Here is a 16,455-nt window from a genome sequence, read left to right on the forward strand (position 1 = left end):
ATGGAGAGTTGGCACGTCAAAGCGGACCGAACGCCGAAACACGTGCAAAACAACGATAAAAAAAGCCTAGACACGCCGTTTGTACGCGAAGTAAGGGCGTCAAAGTCGATCAAGCACAGAAACACGTGCATAAGGAGCCCCCCCCCCCCCCCCCCGCCCAGATATATCGGAGAAGAAAAAAAAAAGCGGACCCAGACGCGCTTCTCATCAGCTATACACTTAGTAGCACGCTTCACCGTGTAGTTTGAGGGCAGAATGACAAATCTGCGCCATCTGCGCCCGCACGACAAGTGTGGCGCTAGTGGAGCAAACGATGTAAGTTACAAAGTAATTTTTATTCAGTGTTTATGTTGACTAGCACTAAATAAAAATTACACTCAACTTTCTATATTTATTTATGAGTTTTAGTGTACCTCTGTTTTTTTTTATAATTGTATTAGGAGAACACACTGAAATTATTGCGCTGACGCCTGTGCTGCCACTGCTCGACCTTTTTTTTTTCGGCGCAACTAGGTTCGCGTTCGCACTACTGACTCATTTTCATATGGTCTGTGGTTGGCGAGCACATGGACGTGCGGGCTTGTGAGCTATGTTTTGATCGTGTGTGTGTGTGTCGCAGATTTGCATTTCTACTTATTCGTGATGAAGGTTAGTGTATATTTATCTTTATGGAGCGCGAAGTAGTTGTGGATTTTGCTGCTGGGTGGAACAAACACATCGTAAACACGTCTTCAGCTATCTGCAAGCCTGTTCGCTCGTCGGACAAAGGACTGTGCATGCATCAGCGTGCAGGTGAGTGGCATTTCCAGCAACATTTAATGCTCTTACAATACATTGTTGAGTGGTTGCGCTATTGATAGAGAAATGATTTGCTCTTATTCACCGTATCCATTGCTAGCCGTATCGGACTAAATTACTTCTATTACCGCCTGCATACCATCTTGCTTCCTCTGTCACCACTGCAGTGCCAGTGTACTTTTGCAGTTAAAAGTTCATTTCCGCAACACTACCTCGCTTGAAAAAACATTGGGGCGGGGTTGTAGCTGCATTCATACTGGCACTTTTCTACCATTGGCTTTATGTAATGTTAACGGCTGAGTGTTGGGGCCTTGGGCCGCATTTTTTAGAGATGTAAAGTGTATGTAAATCAGTAAGTGAACAAATCATTGTCGCATCACTTCACTGGCATAGCCAGGCGGTTGCGCACAGAATTTTTTTAGGCCGGGCGTAGGGAGCCCAAATTGACGACCATATTCGCTTGCCCGGCCTATTCAGATAAGCCGACCCCCCCCCCCCCCCCTTCCCCGCACGCCTAAAAAAAAAAATATCTGCCCACATCACTGCGTCACTTGCTTCACCTCTGCGCTGAACGTACTATTTTATAAGCGCACCAACAAGCGAGCAGTTTACATATTGACAGAACAATTGGAGGAGGAATGACCCAAATCTTTCAGATTTCTTTAGCGATGCGAAACCTTAGCAAAACTGAATATTGTAAAAGACAATCATAAATGCTGTATGTTCTCGTTAGCGCTGTCATTATTCTGCATCATGAAATTTTTATGCGCTGTGAAAACTTGGCATGCCGTTGAAGTCACATATCGACGTTAATACCAATCGAGGAGAAAATTTCGACAACCTCAATAACGCCGTTTGGGATTTGCCGCATGCACATAATTAGGCTGATTCCCACTTGGCTGCTCTTAACCTGACTTCACTGCTACCAAATGAAACAATATTTGATGCATGTCTTTTACTTTTTTTTCAGGGATATGACACAAATTTGGTTATACTGCAGATAAAGATGCTCCCAACGATGCTAAAGTACAGAAAGCAAGTGAATTTTGGTAAGTGCAGACTTTTTGTACTACGTATATGAAAGCATCGCTTTTTAGGGGCAAACTGTGCATGTGTTGGCCCGAGAATAGTTCATTATGACACATGGTTACACTGGCACTGACAATTCGACATGGCTCCGCTGGCCCGTGTGTGTGCTCACACTGTTACCGTTAAGATAAAATGTTTATGTTTTCATTGCAGGGATCGCTGTTTGTACTAAAAAGCCAACTGCCAAGATTTGTTTACGCTGGTACTACTAAAAGTATGCTTTCCCTATTTACATGGATTTTGGCTTGCACAAAGCATAACACTTGGGCCTAGATTCACAAAGCTGTCCATGCGCAGGCCTTCATAACAGCGTTTCTTGACTTGCCTTTACCCTGTTTTCTGCGGATGTTTCGTGGGTTTAAAAGTGCCACAGCATGTTGACCTCCCCCACTCTGAAATATTCGCGTTTAAAGTTCCGCAAGAGTGGGCTTAACTTTCTTGTGCACCTCTTTGCTAGTCCAAGATACTGAAGTGTTATGCTCTTACTAGAGGTGGCAGTGTTTCTAATGTTTGTATTTCCATCACATTGACCAAGTATGCGATCTTGGCTTGACTGGTAGCACATCCTCAACAAATGTCTTTGTGGCACATGTAAAAGGCAGTACAAAATAAATCGGCAGACATTCACACCGGGAGCTAACTTCTAATAATGCTTTTTTTTTGGAAACCATGGTGTGCTTATTCCAATTTGTCTAACAAGCAGTAACCTGTTTGGGTGTGAACCAACAAGACGTTGAACTAATAAAAGCTTCACATCTTGTTGCTCTCAAATATATATGTATTGGCAAGCTATCTGTGACACTGTCAAACAAAGAATCAGAATATCTGTGCATGCCTTAAGATATATTGCTTCGTTTACATATCTCGTGGCTGTGACTCGTCAACCGAGTGAACAAATGCACCCTAGTTTTCTAAATTTAAAGCATTTTTTCAAGGTAGCACGGTCTACATTTATTTGTCTATAGTTTTGTCCAGCCGTTTGCGTCAGGTACAAAGAAATATACTGAAGATTGTCATGTAGCTTCTGCAAATGGTTGCTTTCAAGCAGGCTTTGCATGCTTGGCTTGTGCCTACAGGTATTGCACAATTCAAGACGCAGCAGCGTATGATAGAACAGTAGAATCGAGAGCAACTATGTGCACGAGCTAAATATGTATTTTATCATGAGCGGACAGTATGTGTCATTTGCCACACACATGACCTCATTTAGAATGCCCATTGGTGAATGGACTCATAGAAATGTCACTCAGCTGTGTATAGGAAACAAGTTAACTGAACCTAAGGGTATCTTTAACTACTACAAATATGCCTTGTTGAGGTGCTGCACATTTTCTTCCAGAATATTGCTGTCTAAGACATCATGTGAAGAGCGTCTACCACATCAGCATTTATATGGCTTGCCAAGTAACGTTTGGCCGAACCTTCCTTTTTTTCACATTTCGTTTTGCAGTAGACATCCTAGAATATAAGCGCTGCTGCAGTGTGTGTGACTCATTGTTATGAATTGATTCTGGCATGTTTAACCTCGCACTTCTATTTTTTTTCTTGCAGCAATGAGATGCTTCACATATTCCTGCGGTGACGTTGTGCTGCGCTAGTCTGATGGAAACACCAGCTGTGAAACCTTGAGTTCTTCAGAATTGGAGAAGTTGCCCTTCTCTCACCAATGATGACACAGACTGCCCTATGCTAGAAATTCAAGATTGTTTTTCCACGGATGACGCAGAAAACCTTTGATGTATTATGGTGTTTGTTTAGTGCTGGCTGTGGTGTGGCGAAGTCTACTTTTACGTGTGGTCACACGTCGCCTCATAAAAAGAACAATAAAGCATTTATTTTCCTTTCAATATTGTCCACTTTTTGTGTTAGAAGCACCCAAGCAGTGCTCTTCCAAGGAGCTCTCGCCATGTGTTAAGCGTGTGACAAGCATACTCGAGATAAATACTCATTTCCCCAAGGAGTAACTGGAAGCATGTGCAGTTGGTTTTCAGAGAGTAACTGCGAACACGTGGGAGGAACGGTAAAAAGTAACTGTTGCTCTTAGAAGAGCAACTGGTGGGAGTAATGGTTGGTTGGCCGGGAGCAACTGGTGGGAGTAACTGTTGGTCTGCAGGGAGGAACTGGAGGGAGTAACTGTTCACCCCCCGAAGGAGGAACTGAAAGGAGAGCAACGGTTCCTCCCTCTGCAGTTACTCCTTTTAGGAGAGTAATGGGAGTGGCAATGCAATTGCTCCCTGAAAGGAGCAACCCCTATACCCCTGTTGCTCCGTTTTGGCTTAGAGTGTACAGACCACGCAGAGTGTGACGGAACAGATAATAGGAGAAGTAACATTATGAGAATTGAAGACAGGAAAATCGGTAATAAAACAAAGAGGGGTAACCAATATTTCGCTTTATATTGCGCAAAAAAAGGCCAGGGCTGGTGTGGGTCACGTAATGCTTAGAAAAGACAGCCACTGGTTAGCTTAGTAAGAGAAATGGAATGAATAGCAAGGACCGGAAACGAAGCCGAGGGGGCAGCAAGTTAGGTGAGGGGATCAAATCAAGTACGCTCGCAGGTTCAAAATGAATCAGCTCGCACAAGATAGGTGAAACTGGCAATCACTTGGAGAGGCCTTATTTCTGCAGTGTATGTGCAGTAGGCTGATCATGATCATTTTTCGCACGTACCACTTAAATCAAAGAACAAGAATTGAAACTTGCTTGAAGAGTCAGCAATATTGTAAAGGGCGCAACAAGACCCGTCGTTCTCGTATGCCTTTTTTTTGTTTTATTTTGTCTTAAAAAGGTGAAGTACAATTGAGGGTCTACGTTTGACTTTATAAAAAATCATAACCAAGTAAGATCAGAAGATCCTGTGATATGTCTGCCTAATTTGAACTTGAACGTCGCTGATATTTTTGTTTGACTTTTTTACTATCACTGCTTGATCTATTTTTTTCTATTTAAGTTATTTTTTGCTTAATACCATTTCAATCACTTCATCTGACGCAAAAATAATCCTTTCAATTAAGTGGGCTGGCATATTCAGTTTACGATAAACAGTCCGTCTATATTTCTTTCTCTATATTCTGATAGCAAAATAAACATAGAGGGGCATTGCCGGTAACCAAGTGAATGGCCAGTAATTTTCTGGCTTTTATCAAGCACCTCAATTCAATAAGGAATGCACAATATTTATAAAAAGACAAAAAAGCATAAAGTAGGCCGTTATTTAAATAACTGCGTTTTCATTAAGCTTGCGGTAATATAATTTATTGCAATACACTTTATCTGATATTAAATCTACAGCCCTCGACAGCCAATAAACAAAGTCGCCCATTTATGAAAGCTCGAAGAGTGAACACCAAATCAATGCAGCTTCAGGACAATGTGCATGCACTGCCCTGCATAAGTCTGTAGTTACTGCAGCATGTAGAAAAGAGAGCTAAAAGAGTCAGCCTGACTACAATACTACATACAGTCTTTGACGTTGCCGACCAAGGACGTGCCAAATCTATATCTTTTCTTTCTTCCCAGGTTATCCATTACAGTGTCTATTGCAATATCATGGGAGACATTGTAATTGATATTTTTCTGCAATGAGAGGTTTTTCTGACACCATATCAGTCTATCGTTGCCGAGTAGAAGTGGTATTCTTTCAAGTCTGATCTCTCTACCCTGTTTGAAAAGGAAAAGTGGGTACATGGTCTAGAAGGGCATTTCGTACTCGTTTTTTATGACATGGACACTTTATTTTAAGTGCGAAACATTTCTTAGTTAAATTCAGCGACTTGATAGATAGATAGATAGATAGATAGATAGATAGATAGATAGATAGATAGACAGATAGATAGATAGATAGATAGATAGATAGATAGATAGATAGATAGATAGATAGATAGATAGATAGATAGATAGATAGATAGATAGATAGATAGATAGATAGATAGATAGATAGATAGATAGATAGATAGATAGATAGATAGATAGATAGATAGATAGATAGAAAATCATTAAACGTATGTCATAAATGTTAAGATTTAGATTTCATGGTCTTGTTGATCTAGCAGTGTTTTAGGTCACATTACGTGTTGCAAAACTGCTCTGATATGACATGACTACACGGCGAACACAAGTGACAGGCCCTAACAGGGAAATCATGACATGCATTTCATGTAAGTCATGAGTCATGACTGCATGCCGCGCTCATGATGCGCTCGCGGTCGTTTCGCTAGCTTCGCATATACCAAACTTGGTATTACAGGATGTGAATGGATGCGAAGGTATATCACTGGTGCAAACATGATAATTTGGACATGCGTGTCATGTAAGAACATGACAAGACACCACGCTCATGATGTGCTCACGGCCGTTTCGCTAGCTTCACATAAACCAAGTTTGGTATTACGTGACGTGAATGGATGACGAAGGTAAGTGACATGTCTAATTATGATAATCATGATATGCGAGTCGTGCAACAACATGACTACATGCCACACTCATAATCCGCTCACGGCCGTTTCGCTAGCGTCACATATATTAAATTTTATATCACATGACACGAACGGACGACGAAGGTAAATGAGACGTCCAAACATGAAAATCATGACATGCGTGTATTGTAAAACGTGACTACACGCTACGCTCATACCCCACTTGTGCCGTTTCGCTAGCTCCACATATACCCAATTCAGTATCACGTGATGACAACAGACGACGAAGGTAAACCACACGTCCAAACATGATAACCATGACATGTGTATTATGTAAAACATCACTACAGCCTACGCTCATAGCCCGCTGGCGGCTGTTTCGCTAGCTCCACATATACCGAATTCGGTATCACGTGACATCAACAGACGATGAAGGTAAATGACGCGTCTAAAAACTTGATAATTATAACATGCGTGTCATGTAAAATAGGACTACATGCTACACTTATAGTGTGGTCACTTTCGTTTTGCGAGCTCCACATGTGCCAAATTTGGTATCATGTGACGTGAATAGACGATGAAGGTAAAAGACGCGTCCAAACGTGATAATCATGACATGGAAGTCATGTACGGTATAATTTACATTCGCCTCGAAACGCTGTGCTGATTTTCAGCGATATAATCAATCTTCCTGATTCGTGCTTCGCATATCATCGATTCCCACTGTACGTGTGATCTGCTATTTTTTTTCCACTTTGCTTAATGATTACTTCGTTCGTTGATTGTTTTGGGTTGTATTTGCAGACGAGGTTAGCTAGGCAGTTTGAGCAGACAATTTCTCCTTCTGTTTGTGTTTTACTGTTGGCGAGCCTGCTACCAAATGTCTGTAAACTCGGTGACGCGTATATATTGAACTAGAAAGCACAAAACCTCTTTTGAAACTATTTTTGTTTTCCGGAAAACGTTACCTCCCACGAAGACGCGTTCGGAAATCATCTTTTTTGTAGCTTGTCCAGCAGAAAGAGGTCACAGCCTTTCTACCCTGAAGCGCTGGTGGGACCAAATAAAAAGTGTTTTGATCACCCTCCCCACACTGCTGACCAAAGCCATACACCGCTTCGCGCTGTTGGTCTCGCCAGCACTGATGAAACCAAAGAAAACTCCATAAAATTTGTGAGGACCGCGAATGCCATTGCCACGTTGCTGATTACAGCCGTTCCATCAGCACATACTTTACGTGATCTTGTATCGTTCCACCGGCATGACGTATGTTCAATGCACTCTGGATACTACCGACACCGCATTTGTTAGTCGTTCACGATAATTTGCTCCCACACATCACTTTTCTTCTGCCTACGGGAAAACTCACCTTATATATGCTTCGAGAAAAAACTAGTTCGTCATGTTTAAAACATTTTTCGAAGCTGCCTTCAAAAGTATTCAAGGATTATACCCAATTGAACTAACCTTCAGCTCGTCTCTTGGGTGTAACACTGCTTAATATTGCGGCCATGTGGAGGCAGTGCGGCAATATGCCACTTACTAACGAGTAAATTCACAGTTCGTCTCTTAACACGTAGCAATGAAAGCGAAAGCAAAGAATCACATAACTACACGAGCTAAGATTTGAAGTTTAACCAATCATACATAGTTGTCACTGTGAACAACTTTTGCCAAAACTGGGCCTCAGCCTCGCTGTCACATGACGAGGATCGAAAACGCTTGAACGGATGAAAATAACCGAGAACACGTGCGCCAACTTTCAGCAAGATGTTCAATTGAAATTCGAAAATTACGTACGTGGGGCATATACAACTCCACCACAGCACGTTACATGTGTATAGATTAGTGCCTTTCTTACATTTACACCCTTGGATTAACAAAAGCTTTCCAAAAAAAAAGAGCAACAAGAAGAGAAGTGCGAATAACTGTAGTATCATCACTTCACGCCTTACGTGATTTGTAAAAATCTATATTTTTTGTTAAGGGGACGCACGGGCCTTACACAATCAGCACCCAGTGCTCTTATTTTTTGTGGTTTCAGGTATTCGTATCAATATTTTAGAGGTTTATGCCGATACCACTAAGGGACTAATATATCCGTATGTTAGGTGCTCTAGCAGGAGCCGTGTATGTCCGGGAGGTATGTGCACAAACACTGGTTAACAAACGCAACATGTCACCACCGAAAACCATGACCATGCTTGTTGCAGAAAGAAATATATGCTAGCCTGCCATGTCAATGCTCTGACCCCCTTATTGCGCAAAGTGGCGCACACAGGAAAGCGGCGTACATCAACCGACCATCCTTTTGGGTTACACTTCACAAGCTTCCCACACATATACAGTCCACCTACTCGGGAGACACAGTAGAATTTTAAAGAAAAGAAATAGGACTTCATAAAAACCTTATGTAACGACGGAAATAATTCCACCCTCTGTCGCTGTAATAGATGTCTTATCCCACTAAAACACGAACGCCAGCCACGTGTACGGAGCCGGCGTCAACTTTCTTCAGTCAGCCTTCGACATACCCGCAGAAAAAATAAAAGTGAAAGGTGAAGTAGCTTTGTAGTGACACTTTTCTCGCTTCTAGTTTATCAGTTTTTCACCACGGGCTCATGAATCTATCCGTTGTTCTTCTGAAGCGAATTAGAGAAATTGTATTTAACATAACAAAAGTGAACTTAAAATCAGCCAGTTAGAACGGCGATTATAGGACATGGATTTCGTTACCTACGCTCACGAACATAAAAGCTTGCAAAATTTTACATATAAATATGTCGGCCATAAAAGCGTATCAACTCACTTTGTGCAGCATTGCTGTGCTTTCAGAGCTGTTAAAAGGATTCTCGACCACTCCAAACGTGTCAGAAGAAGTTGGTGGTAATGAATACGTCGTGGAGGTACGGCCTAACGATAAGCCTTTTTTGCGGCATGCAGTGACATTCTAGACACTGTACGCAGAATACTTAGCACTTAAATGTATTTATTTTACATACGAACTTGTGCTCCACATGTAACGTGTTAAAAGAAAAAAAAAACCTTTAGCAGCCCCCCCCCCCCCCCCCAACCACCACCACCCGCTGTGAAAACATATCACGAGAACGCAGTGATTTCTATTCATAGAGTTCCTATTGCTCCATTTACCAGTGCGTCGAAGACGCGAAAGTTTGAGGTGTGCATGCAGGGTTTTCTCGGCACGAGTAGAATCTTCTTTGGCAGATTCCAAAACATGGTGTGCGTACGTGGTGCCACATGTGCTTTACTTTCTGCTACGCTTTACCAACTTCCTGCTTGTGCGGCAGTTGACACGCCGTTTGTAGCGAGTTCCGTCAGGTTAGTTACCCAATGATTGATTTATTTGTTGATTGATTGATTGATTGATTGATATGCAGGGTTTAACGTCCCAAAACCACCAAATGATTATGAGAGACGCCGCAGTGGAGGGCTCCGGAAATTTTGACCACCTGGGGTTCTTTAACGTGCACCGAAATCTGAGCACACGGGCCTACAATATTTCCGCCTCCATCGGAAATGCAGCCGCCGCAGCCAAAATTCAATCCCGTGACCTGCGGGTCAGCAGCCGAGTAGTTACCCAATGAGATGTAGCGACACAGCCCCGATGAATTCGGGTTGCGAACTCAATTGACGTCAAGTCACATCAAAGGTCTCACCGCATGTGCCGGTTGCAGCACGTCAGCACAATGCTTTTAGAGAGGGCGCGCGGCTACGCGACGTTGCGCGCCGTCTTTCGTGATAAGTGGAGGGCGTGGCGCCACGTCAAAAAGCAATGCGCGGATGCGCTGATACTACTATATGTGGTCAGGCCTTAACTCGGCGAGTTGGTAGGCGCCCTCACTTGTGCTGTCCCAGAGTAAGCCACAGGTTTCCCAAGTATTTAAGCGTTTTTTTAAAGACGATAGTCTTTCTTGGGGACCTTCGACGCAAAAATTTTGGTCTGTCTGTCTGTCTGCCCATTTGTTTGTTTGTCCACCCTTAACGGTACCGGGCACTTCAAACAGCACAAGAGGATACACCGAACGGCCGACCCCATCCGCAGCGCCCACCAATGTTGCTCAAGATTCAGCGTTCATACTTGTGCGATTGTCAATTAAAATGCAATTATCGCGCATGTCTGAGGCACCATAACAACACGTATATATTGTGTATGTCCGTCTTTTACTAGAAAAGGCATACATAAAATTATTCTAAGGACCGTAGCGTTTATCACGTGGCGCTGACCATGCAACGCTTGCACGAAAAAGAAAGTGTTTCCAACGCTTTGCTAAGACGACACGGTGGTGGAACCTACCCATCGCCTTGCGTTCTACACTTTAACACCTCTGAGACGGGCGCGCACGCCCGTCTCAGAGCCACGCGCTTCGTTTTCCGAGATAACTGCCAGATAGCTCTCACGTCTCACGTGTGACGTGACTTGATGCGCTCGTTCGCCTCCGCTGCACGCTTGAGGCACTCTAACGCAGCGCCTCCAGAATACCATTCACCGATTTTCTTGCGCAGAACATCAAATAAACGTTTTGTTCAATCTCTCCAGACACAAAACTATCGTATTTCGACGACATTTGCTGATTAACATGCAGATATGGGGTCAATTTTTTACTATGTTGTAGTTACTTTCCGTTTTTTATTAGTTATCTTATTTCAGGTAATGTTATTTCAATGAACATAGTTCTGAGCCTTCCTAGCCTTGTTATGAACTGTATTGAGTGCTTTACTCTGGGTGTCAATGATTATTCTGCAGAATAATGTTCACATTGTAACGCTCTAATACTGTGTGCCCTGCAGTATCACAAATACTTGCTTCAGTTTCAAGACTACCTTTCATTGGTCGTTCTGGGAGTTATATTCACCGTCTTTCTTTGAATATACTGCAAGATTCTTTCGGGCAGCGAGGCAGGACACGATGCAAATGAACAAGACGCATACACTAACACGGCATTACGGCTTCGTTATTTAAAGTACGTAAACAATTTTAAATTTATATAGCCCGACCCGAGCTACATGTTACCATTCGTGTTCGCACTGATAGACGTGAAAAAAACACAAACTAAAACAAAATCTATAAAGTCGAAGAGGATACCTATATTTGAGTATATTACCATAAGAACACGAAAACGTTTCTTTCAGCTATGTGGTTAATACGGAAGGGAGCTGCAAAGCCTGATGCCAGCATTTCTCCGCCACGGCTGAATGTACTTGCTGTGGCGTAGCGGAGCGGTGTGTAAACGCCAGCTGGCTGCGCGCTTTCCATAATACAAAACGCTGTTGCTGCGGCATTACTGGACATCGGCGTCACCTGCAGCGCAAGAAATCCCACAGGACATGCATTTTGTGCGTGCCGGCTGGGTTGGCAATTTCGCCAAGCTAGCCGAAAATGCTTTTAGGGTAAGTATATGGGGATACCTGTGTGAATAAACTCTGGGTCATGTGGAACATGAAGATGATTACTCCTTGTCAGAAATAGTAATTTAAAAGTGGTTGTCACACCCCTCTTCTTGACCTCTATAGGAAGGCCCTACATTATCCTAAAACCTGAGAAGCCTGATCACATCCAACATTTTAGTAGTCAGCTGAAAATGCAGTCTCGGGAATCCTGGGTACGGATCGCACGCGCTCTATAAACATGGGGTACCTGCCCCTCCTCTTCCGATACACCATTTCTTCTACTTTAAAGGGTGACTGATGTCCAATTACCACATTGCAAGGTACACGCTCATCCTTTTGTTAAATAAAATATAAAAACTGATGAGCACCTCGCACTTGAAGTTTTTTAAAAATATCAATCAGCCTGTGTTGGCTAACAGATTATTTAGCGCGCCCATTCTTGCTCACTCCTTCTGATTGTTTGAATGCCTGACTAAATGAGAAGGTGTTTCTGCGTATACACAAGGCATCAAGAAAAGGCGTGTCTCGAATTGTGCTGAAGTTTTTAAATGATGCATAGCTGTAGCTTGGTCGTCAAAACAAACAGTCGGAGGCATTAGAGTGAGAGGCGGCAACCTGTTTCTCTTCGTCCTTGGTCATGTCAGCAATTAAGTGTAGTTGACGTACGGTTTCGAAGTTCTAACATTGTAGAGGTCCAGTAACTCCACCAGATAAAGCAAGGCGTCTTGGAGTAGTATTTGCTGGTTGAATGCCAGATGCAGTCAAAGCAAGTTATTTGCAATGACAGAGCCAGAACAAGCATCCAGCAGCTAAAGCGGCATCGGTCATCTTTCCGCGTAATCTGCGCGCCCTGCTTTTTAAGCAGCACTGATGTTCACCACTTCCCCCACTTTTGAAATGAAACGCGCATATCAGCTTACCTCGTAGAAGGTGAAATTAACAAAAATCGCCCAAATTAAGTTTCGTGCTCAGTGGCAGAACACCGACGACGTTTCCTCGTTGGCGTAAAACGAATCAGTCCGCACTCCATCGCTTCTATATCATCGTCGTCATCCCCGCTGTCCTCCTCCTGAGCCTGTCGTCACACACGCATTTGCGTAATATACAGTCACTTCTTGACTTGCAGAATTATGTAGGTCTGTATGAAAGCGCGTTGCAGAAGCCTCTTACCACACTTACCTATATGTTGCTCGTTTAGCATATCATCAACGCTTCGCGTGACATCCAATCGCTGATCTAAGAAATTTCACACTTTTTCCCATTCTTGTTCTGCTTTTTCTTTCACTTGTATAACCCGGTTATTACGGCTTCATTCTCCCATTTCCTAAATTTAATCATACTTTTCTAAAAAAATCATCAAACTGTGCTTTAAGCGCAATGTGGCATGAATTAGGAACGTTTCTTGGCTAGAAAATGAGAAGCTCCTAAGAAGCTTTCACGCTCCAGTCTTTATATTTCATATGCTGAATAGATGTTTGCCGTCTGCAAGCCCACTACCGGTACGTTACTATTAGAATTCCCCCTTCTGTTATGAAATACCAGTTGAGCGAACTGGTGGTTCGCAACCACGACGATTACAGTATGTTGTAAACAAAAAGCTTCCATGGAATCAATAAAACAGACGCCTTCAATACATGCATTTGCATTGGTACAGTGTGCCTAACTATAGAGAAACGATAGCTTATTTTCCTGATCACGGAAGGTTTTCGACAAGGCAACTTAATAAACGCAGTTAGCGACAGAAGAGCAGCATGACGTTACGATTTGATTTGTGTGGTTTAACGTCCCAAAACCACCATATGATTATGAGAGACGCCGTAGTGGAGGGCTCCGGAAATTTTGACCACCTGGGGTTCTTAACGTGCACCCAAATCTGAGCACACGGGCCTACAACATTTCCGTCTCCATCGAAAATGCAGCCGCCGCAGCCGGGATTTCAACCCGCGACCTGCGGGTCAGCAGCCGAGTACCTTAGCCACTAGACCACCGCGGCGGGGCAGATGACGTTACGTAATCTTGCTAATGTTCTATACGTTGAATGTTTTTTATTTCTTTTTCTGCTTGCCAAAACTTACTTTGATCTTGAAAAAGGACCAGGGAATAAGGATGTTGATTCTCTTACTCAAAAAGGCACGTCAGACCATCCTTTATCTAGAGCTAACGCCACGACCATGCGTTCATGGCGTCAAAGGAAAATGCAACAGTTTTCATTTGATCTCGACTGCTTCTCTATCACCGAAGTGTCATTTTACCCTCATATATTAGGTGCTGTCTTATATGCAGAAATTAGCATGGAACAATTTATGTCATGGCCGACTCATCAAGAAAATTAAAGGTCAAGATTGGTCTACACATAGAAACACTCATGTTAAGATGCATTGTGTTTTTTTTTTCTTTTTTAAAGAGCATAACAGAGATTTTTAATGTTCCCAATAATCACAGCAGCGCAAACCTATTCCAACAGCTCCTGCAGGCTCTGGACAAGTCATGATGAAAACAAGATGCTTGTGCTGAAACTTGTACTTTCATTTCTCTTTAAAAAAAGCATAGTTTCACACGCATTCACACTGCTTCAGTGGAACGCACAAATCCACTTAATGAAGACATCGCAAAATACAATATACTTTATTGAAATCACATGCACATGCACGAGAATACTATGAAAGCACCCTCAATATAATAAAAGTATGTATGAAAGGCACTCGGTGAATCTTTTTTCTTCACAATATGACCAGATATGTAAAATGACCAGTTTGCTATTAAGCACTGAACACTTTGGAGCCACGTCAAGGCTCTCAGATACTGGGCAGTTGATGTGTTTAACCAACCGCCTTCTGTTCAAAGAATAAAAACAGTAAATGATAAGATAATACTTACAATTCGAAAGTCTCGCAAACTTTTACTTTGAAAGCCATTTCGAATGTATAAATGTAGCGATAATTTTCTTCTATATTACAGTTTCACTCGCGTGCGGACTCAAGGGTTGAGAGGAAAATATTTTGTATCACCTTGTCCTTGACAAACGCAGCAGTAGATTCCCTTTGGAACATTGAAAGGCGTAAGCTACCAGAGCTAAACGCTTGCGTTGATTTTTGCTTCTTTGTACATAAGAAAGCCTCAGCTCCTATCAGAGTCTAGGTGTAGCCATCGGCAGTGTGTGTGTGTGTCTGTGAAGTAGGCAACTCGTAAGCATACGACCGTGCAGCACGTGACGTGCGCATGCAAGGCACAGGCGGCACACACTCAATACGTGGTCTCGGTCTCCAGCACCTCAGTCTTGAACGCGTGGATGCCGAGATCATGCATAGGCTTGAAGGGAGCCGGTTCGGGCGGCGATGGTATCGGGGTGTCCGGCTGTGGTCGGCCACCGCCTGCGCTCAGCTCGTTGCCATCGCCGCGACGACCCTGGTGGCCATTCACGAGGTTCTCGAGTCCCGCGTTGCTCTGCAATATGGACTGGTGGATGACGCTGTTCGAGAGCGACAGGGGTGAGATCGACGCTACTGGCAGGCAGTCCGGCGATGTGCCTGCGAAAACCGCAAGCGTGCAGCCACACAACTGGGCGTCATTTAAAGAGAACGTGAGGGCGGCTTGATTGACTCGTCAGTCTACACATAGGAAAAAGGTGCTCATCCCGTCGTAATGTCCTTTTTGTGTTTGATTTTACTCTGAGAGGCGTTGCGACCATTGGGCGATCTGCCACTCTCCTACACATGGTTTTCGAGCACTGTTCCCATCTTTCGTCGGCGCACCACGTAGTTTAATTAAAGCCCTCTTGCGTTTTCTGACTACTGGTATATGTGAATGCCGTTGACTTCTGCATAGTGCCACCGCTGCATACGCGTGAGTCCATTTACTTACCACTTTCTTGTCTCTTTTTCTTCTCTCTCTCTCTTTCAATTTTTACTCCCCTTTCCCAGTACATCAGTGTAACGTGGCCAACCGGGCATGTGCCTGGTAAACCTCCCTACCTTCACTCTTGTTGTTTTTCCTTCTCTTTCCTCTGCAATAAAACTGTACATGACCATGCTATCTTATCGCGGTAGCGCTAAAGAGCTTGTTTCGCAAAAATTTCGGCGCCGGTGTCGGCGTCATCGGTTGTGAGCAAAATATTATCACATTTGCGTGACCAAAAAATCGAGAAATATGCAAATAATATTTATAATAAAAAGTTTTGGGTGTGAGTGGGGATAGAACCTGAGTTGTTTGCAAGGAAGGCGGGTGTTCTATCACAAAGACACACCTCTGCTTTTGAATACACTTAAAATAATTTCCCCTGCTCACAAATGCAGTGAAAGTCACCTGCATGCTTTAATACACACACGCGCCATGCATACACTCTTCGCAACACAGCATTAAATATGGCCGCGATAATGCATGGTACAAGCGTTCATTGTCATCTGTCGTTATAACATGAGATTATAATAATTACTTGATAATTTAAAGCCAGTCACCGACTACAAAAAGCACACACGTTACTGCCCTCTCAAGGCCACGTAGTGGGTGCATAGCAAGTTCGAAAAGATATTCATACACTAAGTGTTTGAAGTACACATTAGGAGCATAAAATCGCTATCTCATTCAATTTTTAAAGGCGAAGCTTAAGGGTTCCCAATTATATAACTTTTTTCATTGTGCTCTATGTTTCTTCAGCGAAAGTTGTTAAGAGATGACAACAAGGGTCGCGTGCGCCCTATAGTTCTCCGCCATCGTCGTCGCCATTGTCGGTAGCAACTTTCGCGTG

General features: G+C 43.1%; 1 protein-coding gene and 1 long non-coding RNA gene across 4 annotated transcripts in view; one reads left to right on the forward strand and one right to left on the reverse strand.

The window, feature by feature from the left end:
• The first annotated feature begins 470 nt into the window (after positions 1-470).
• Positions 471-3,704, forward strand: LOC142776902 (uncharacterized). Its single transcript, XR_012887868.1, has 3 exons — positions 471-792; positions 1,769-1,847; positions 3,439-3,704. It is a non-coding gene; the product is annotated as an uncharacterized LOC142776902 (long non-coding RNA).
• Positions 3,705-14,317: 10,613 nt separating this feature from the next.
• Positions 14,318-16,455, reverse strand: part of Hnf4 (Hepatocyte nuclear factor 4) — a 158,229-nt gene continuing 156,091 nt past the window's right edge. For 2 of the 3 annotated variants that reach the window (XM_037427373.2, XM_037427372.2), the window contains exon 7: positions 14,318-15,238. In XM_037427373.2, coding sequence (XP_037283270.1) covers positions 14,955-15,238 — 284 coding nt within the window. In that variant the 3' untranslated portion in view covers positions 14,318-14,954. The remainder of the gene's footprint in view (positions 15,239-16,455) is intronic. The other variant, XM_075877253.1, reaches the window with a different exon arrangement.

Source organism: Rhipicephalus microplus, chromosome X, assembly GCF_043290135.1.
Source record: "Rhipicephalus microplus isolate Deutch F79 chromosome X, USDA_Rmic, whole genome shotgun sequence".
Taxonomy (NCBI): domain Eukaryota; kingdom Metazoa; phylum Arthropoda; class Arachnida; order Ixodida; family Ixodidae; genus Rhipicephalus; species Rhipicephalus microplus.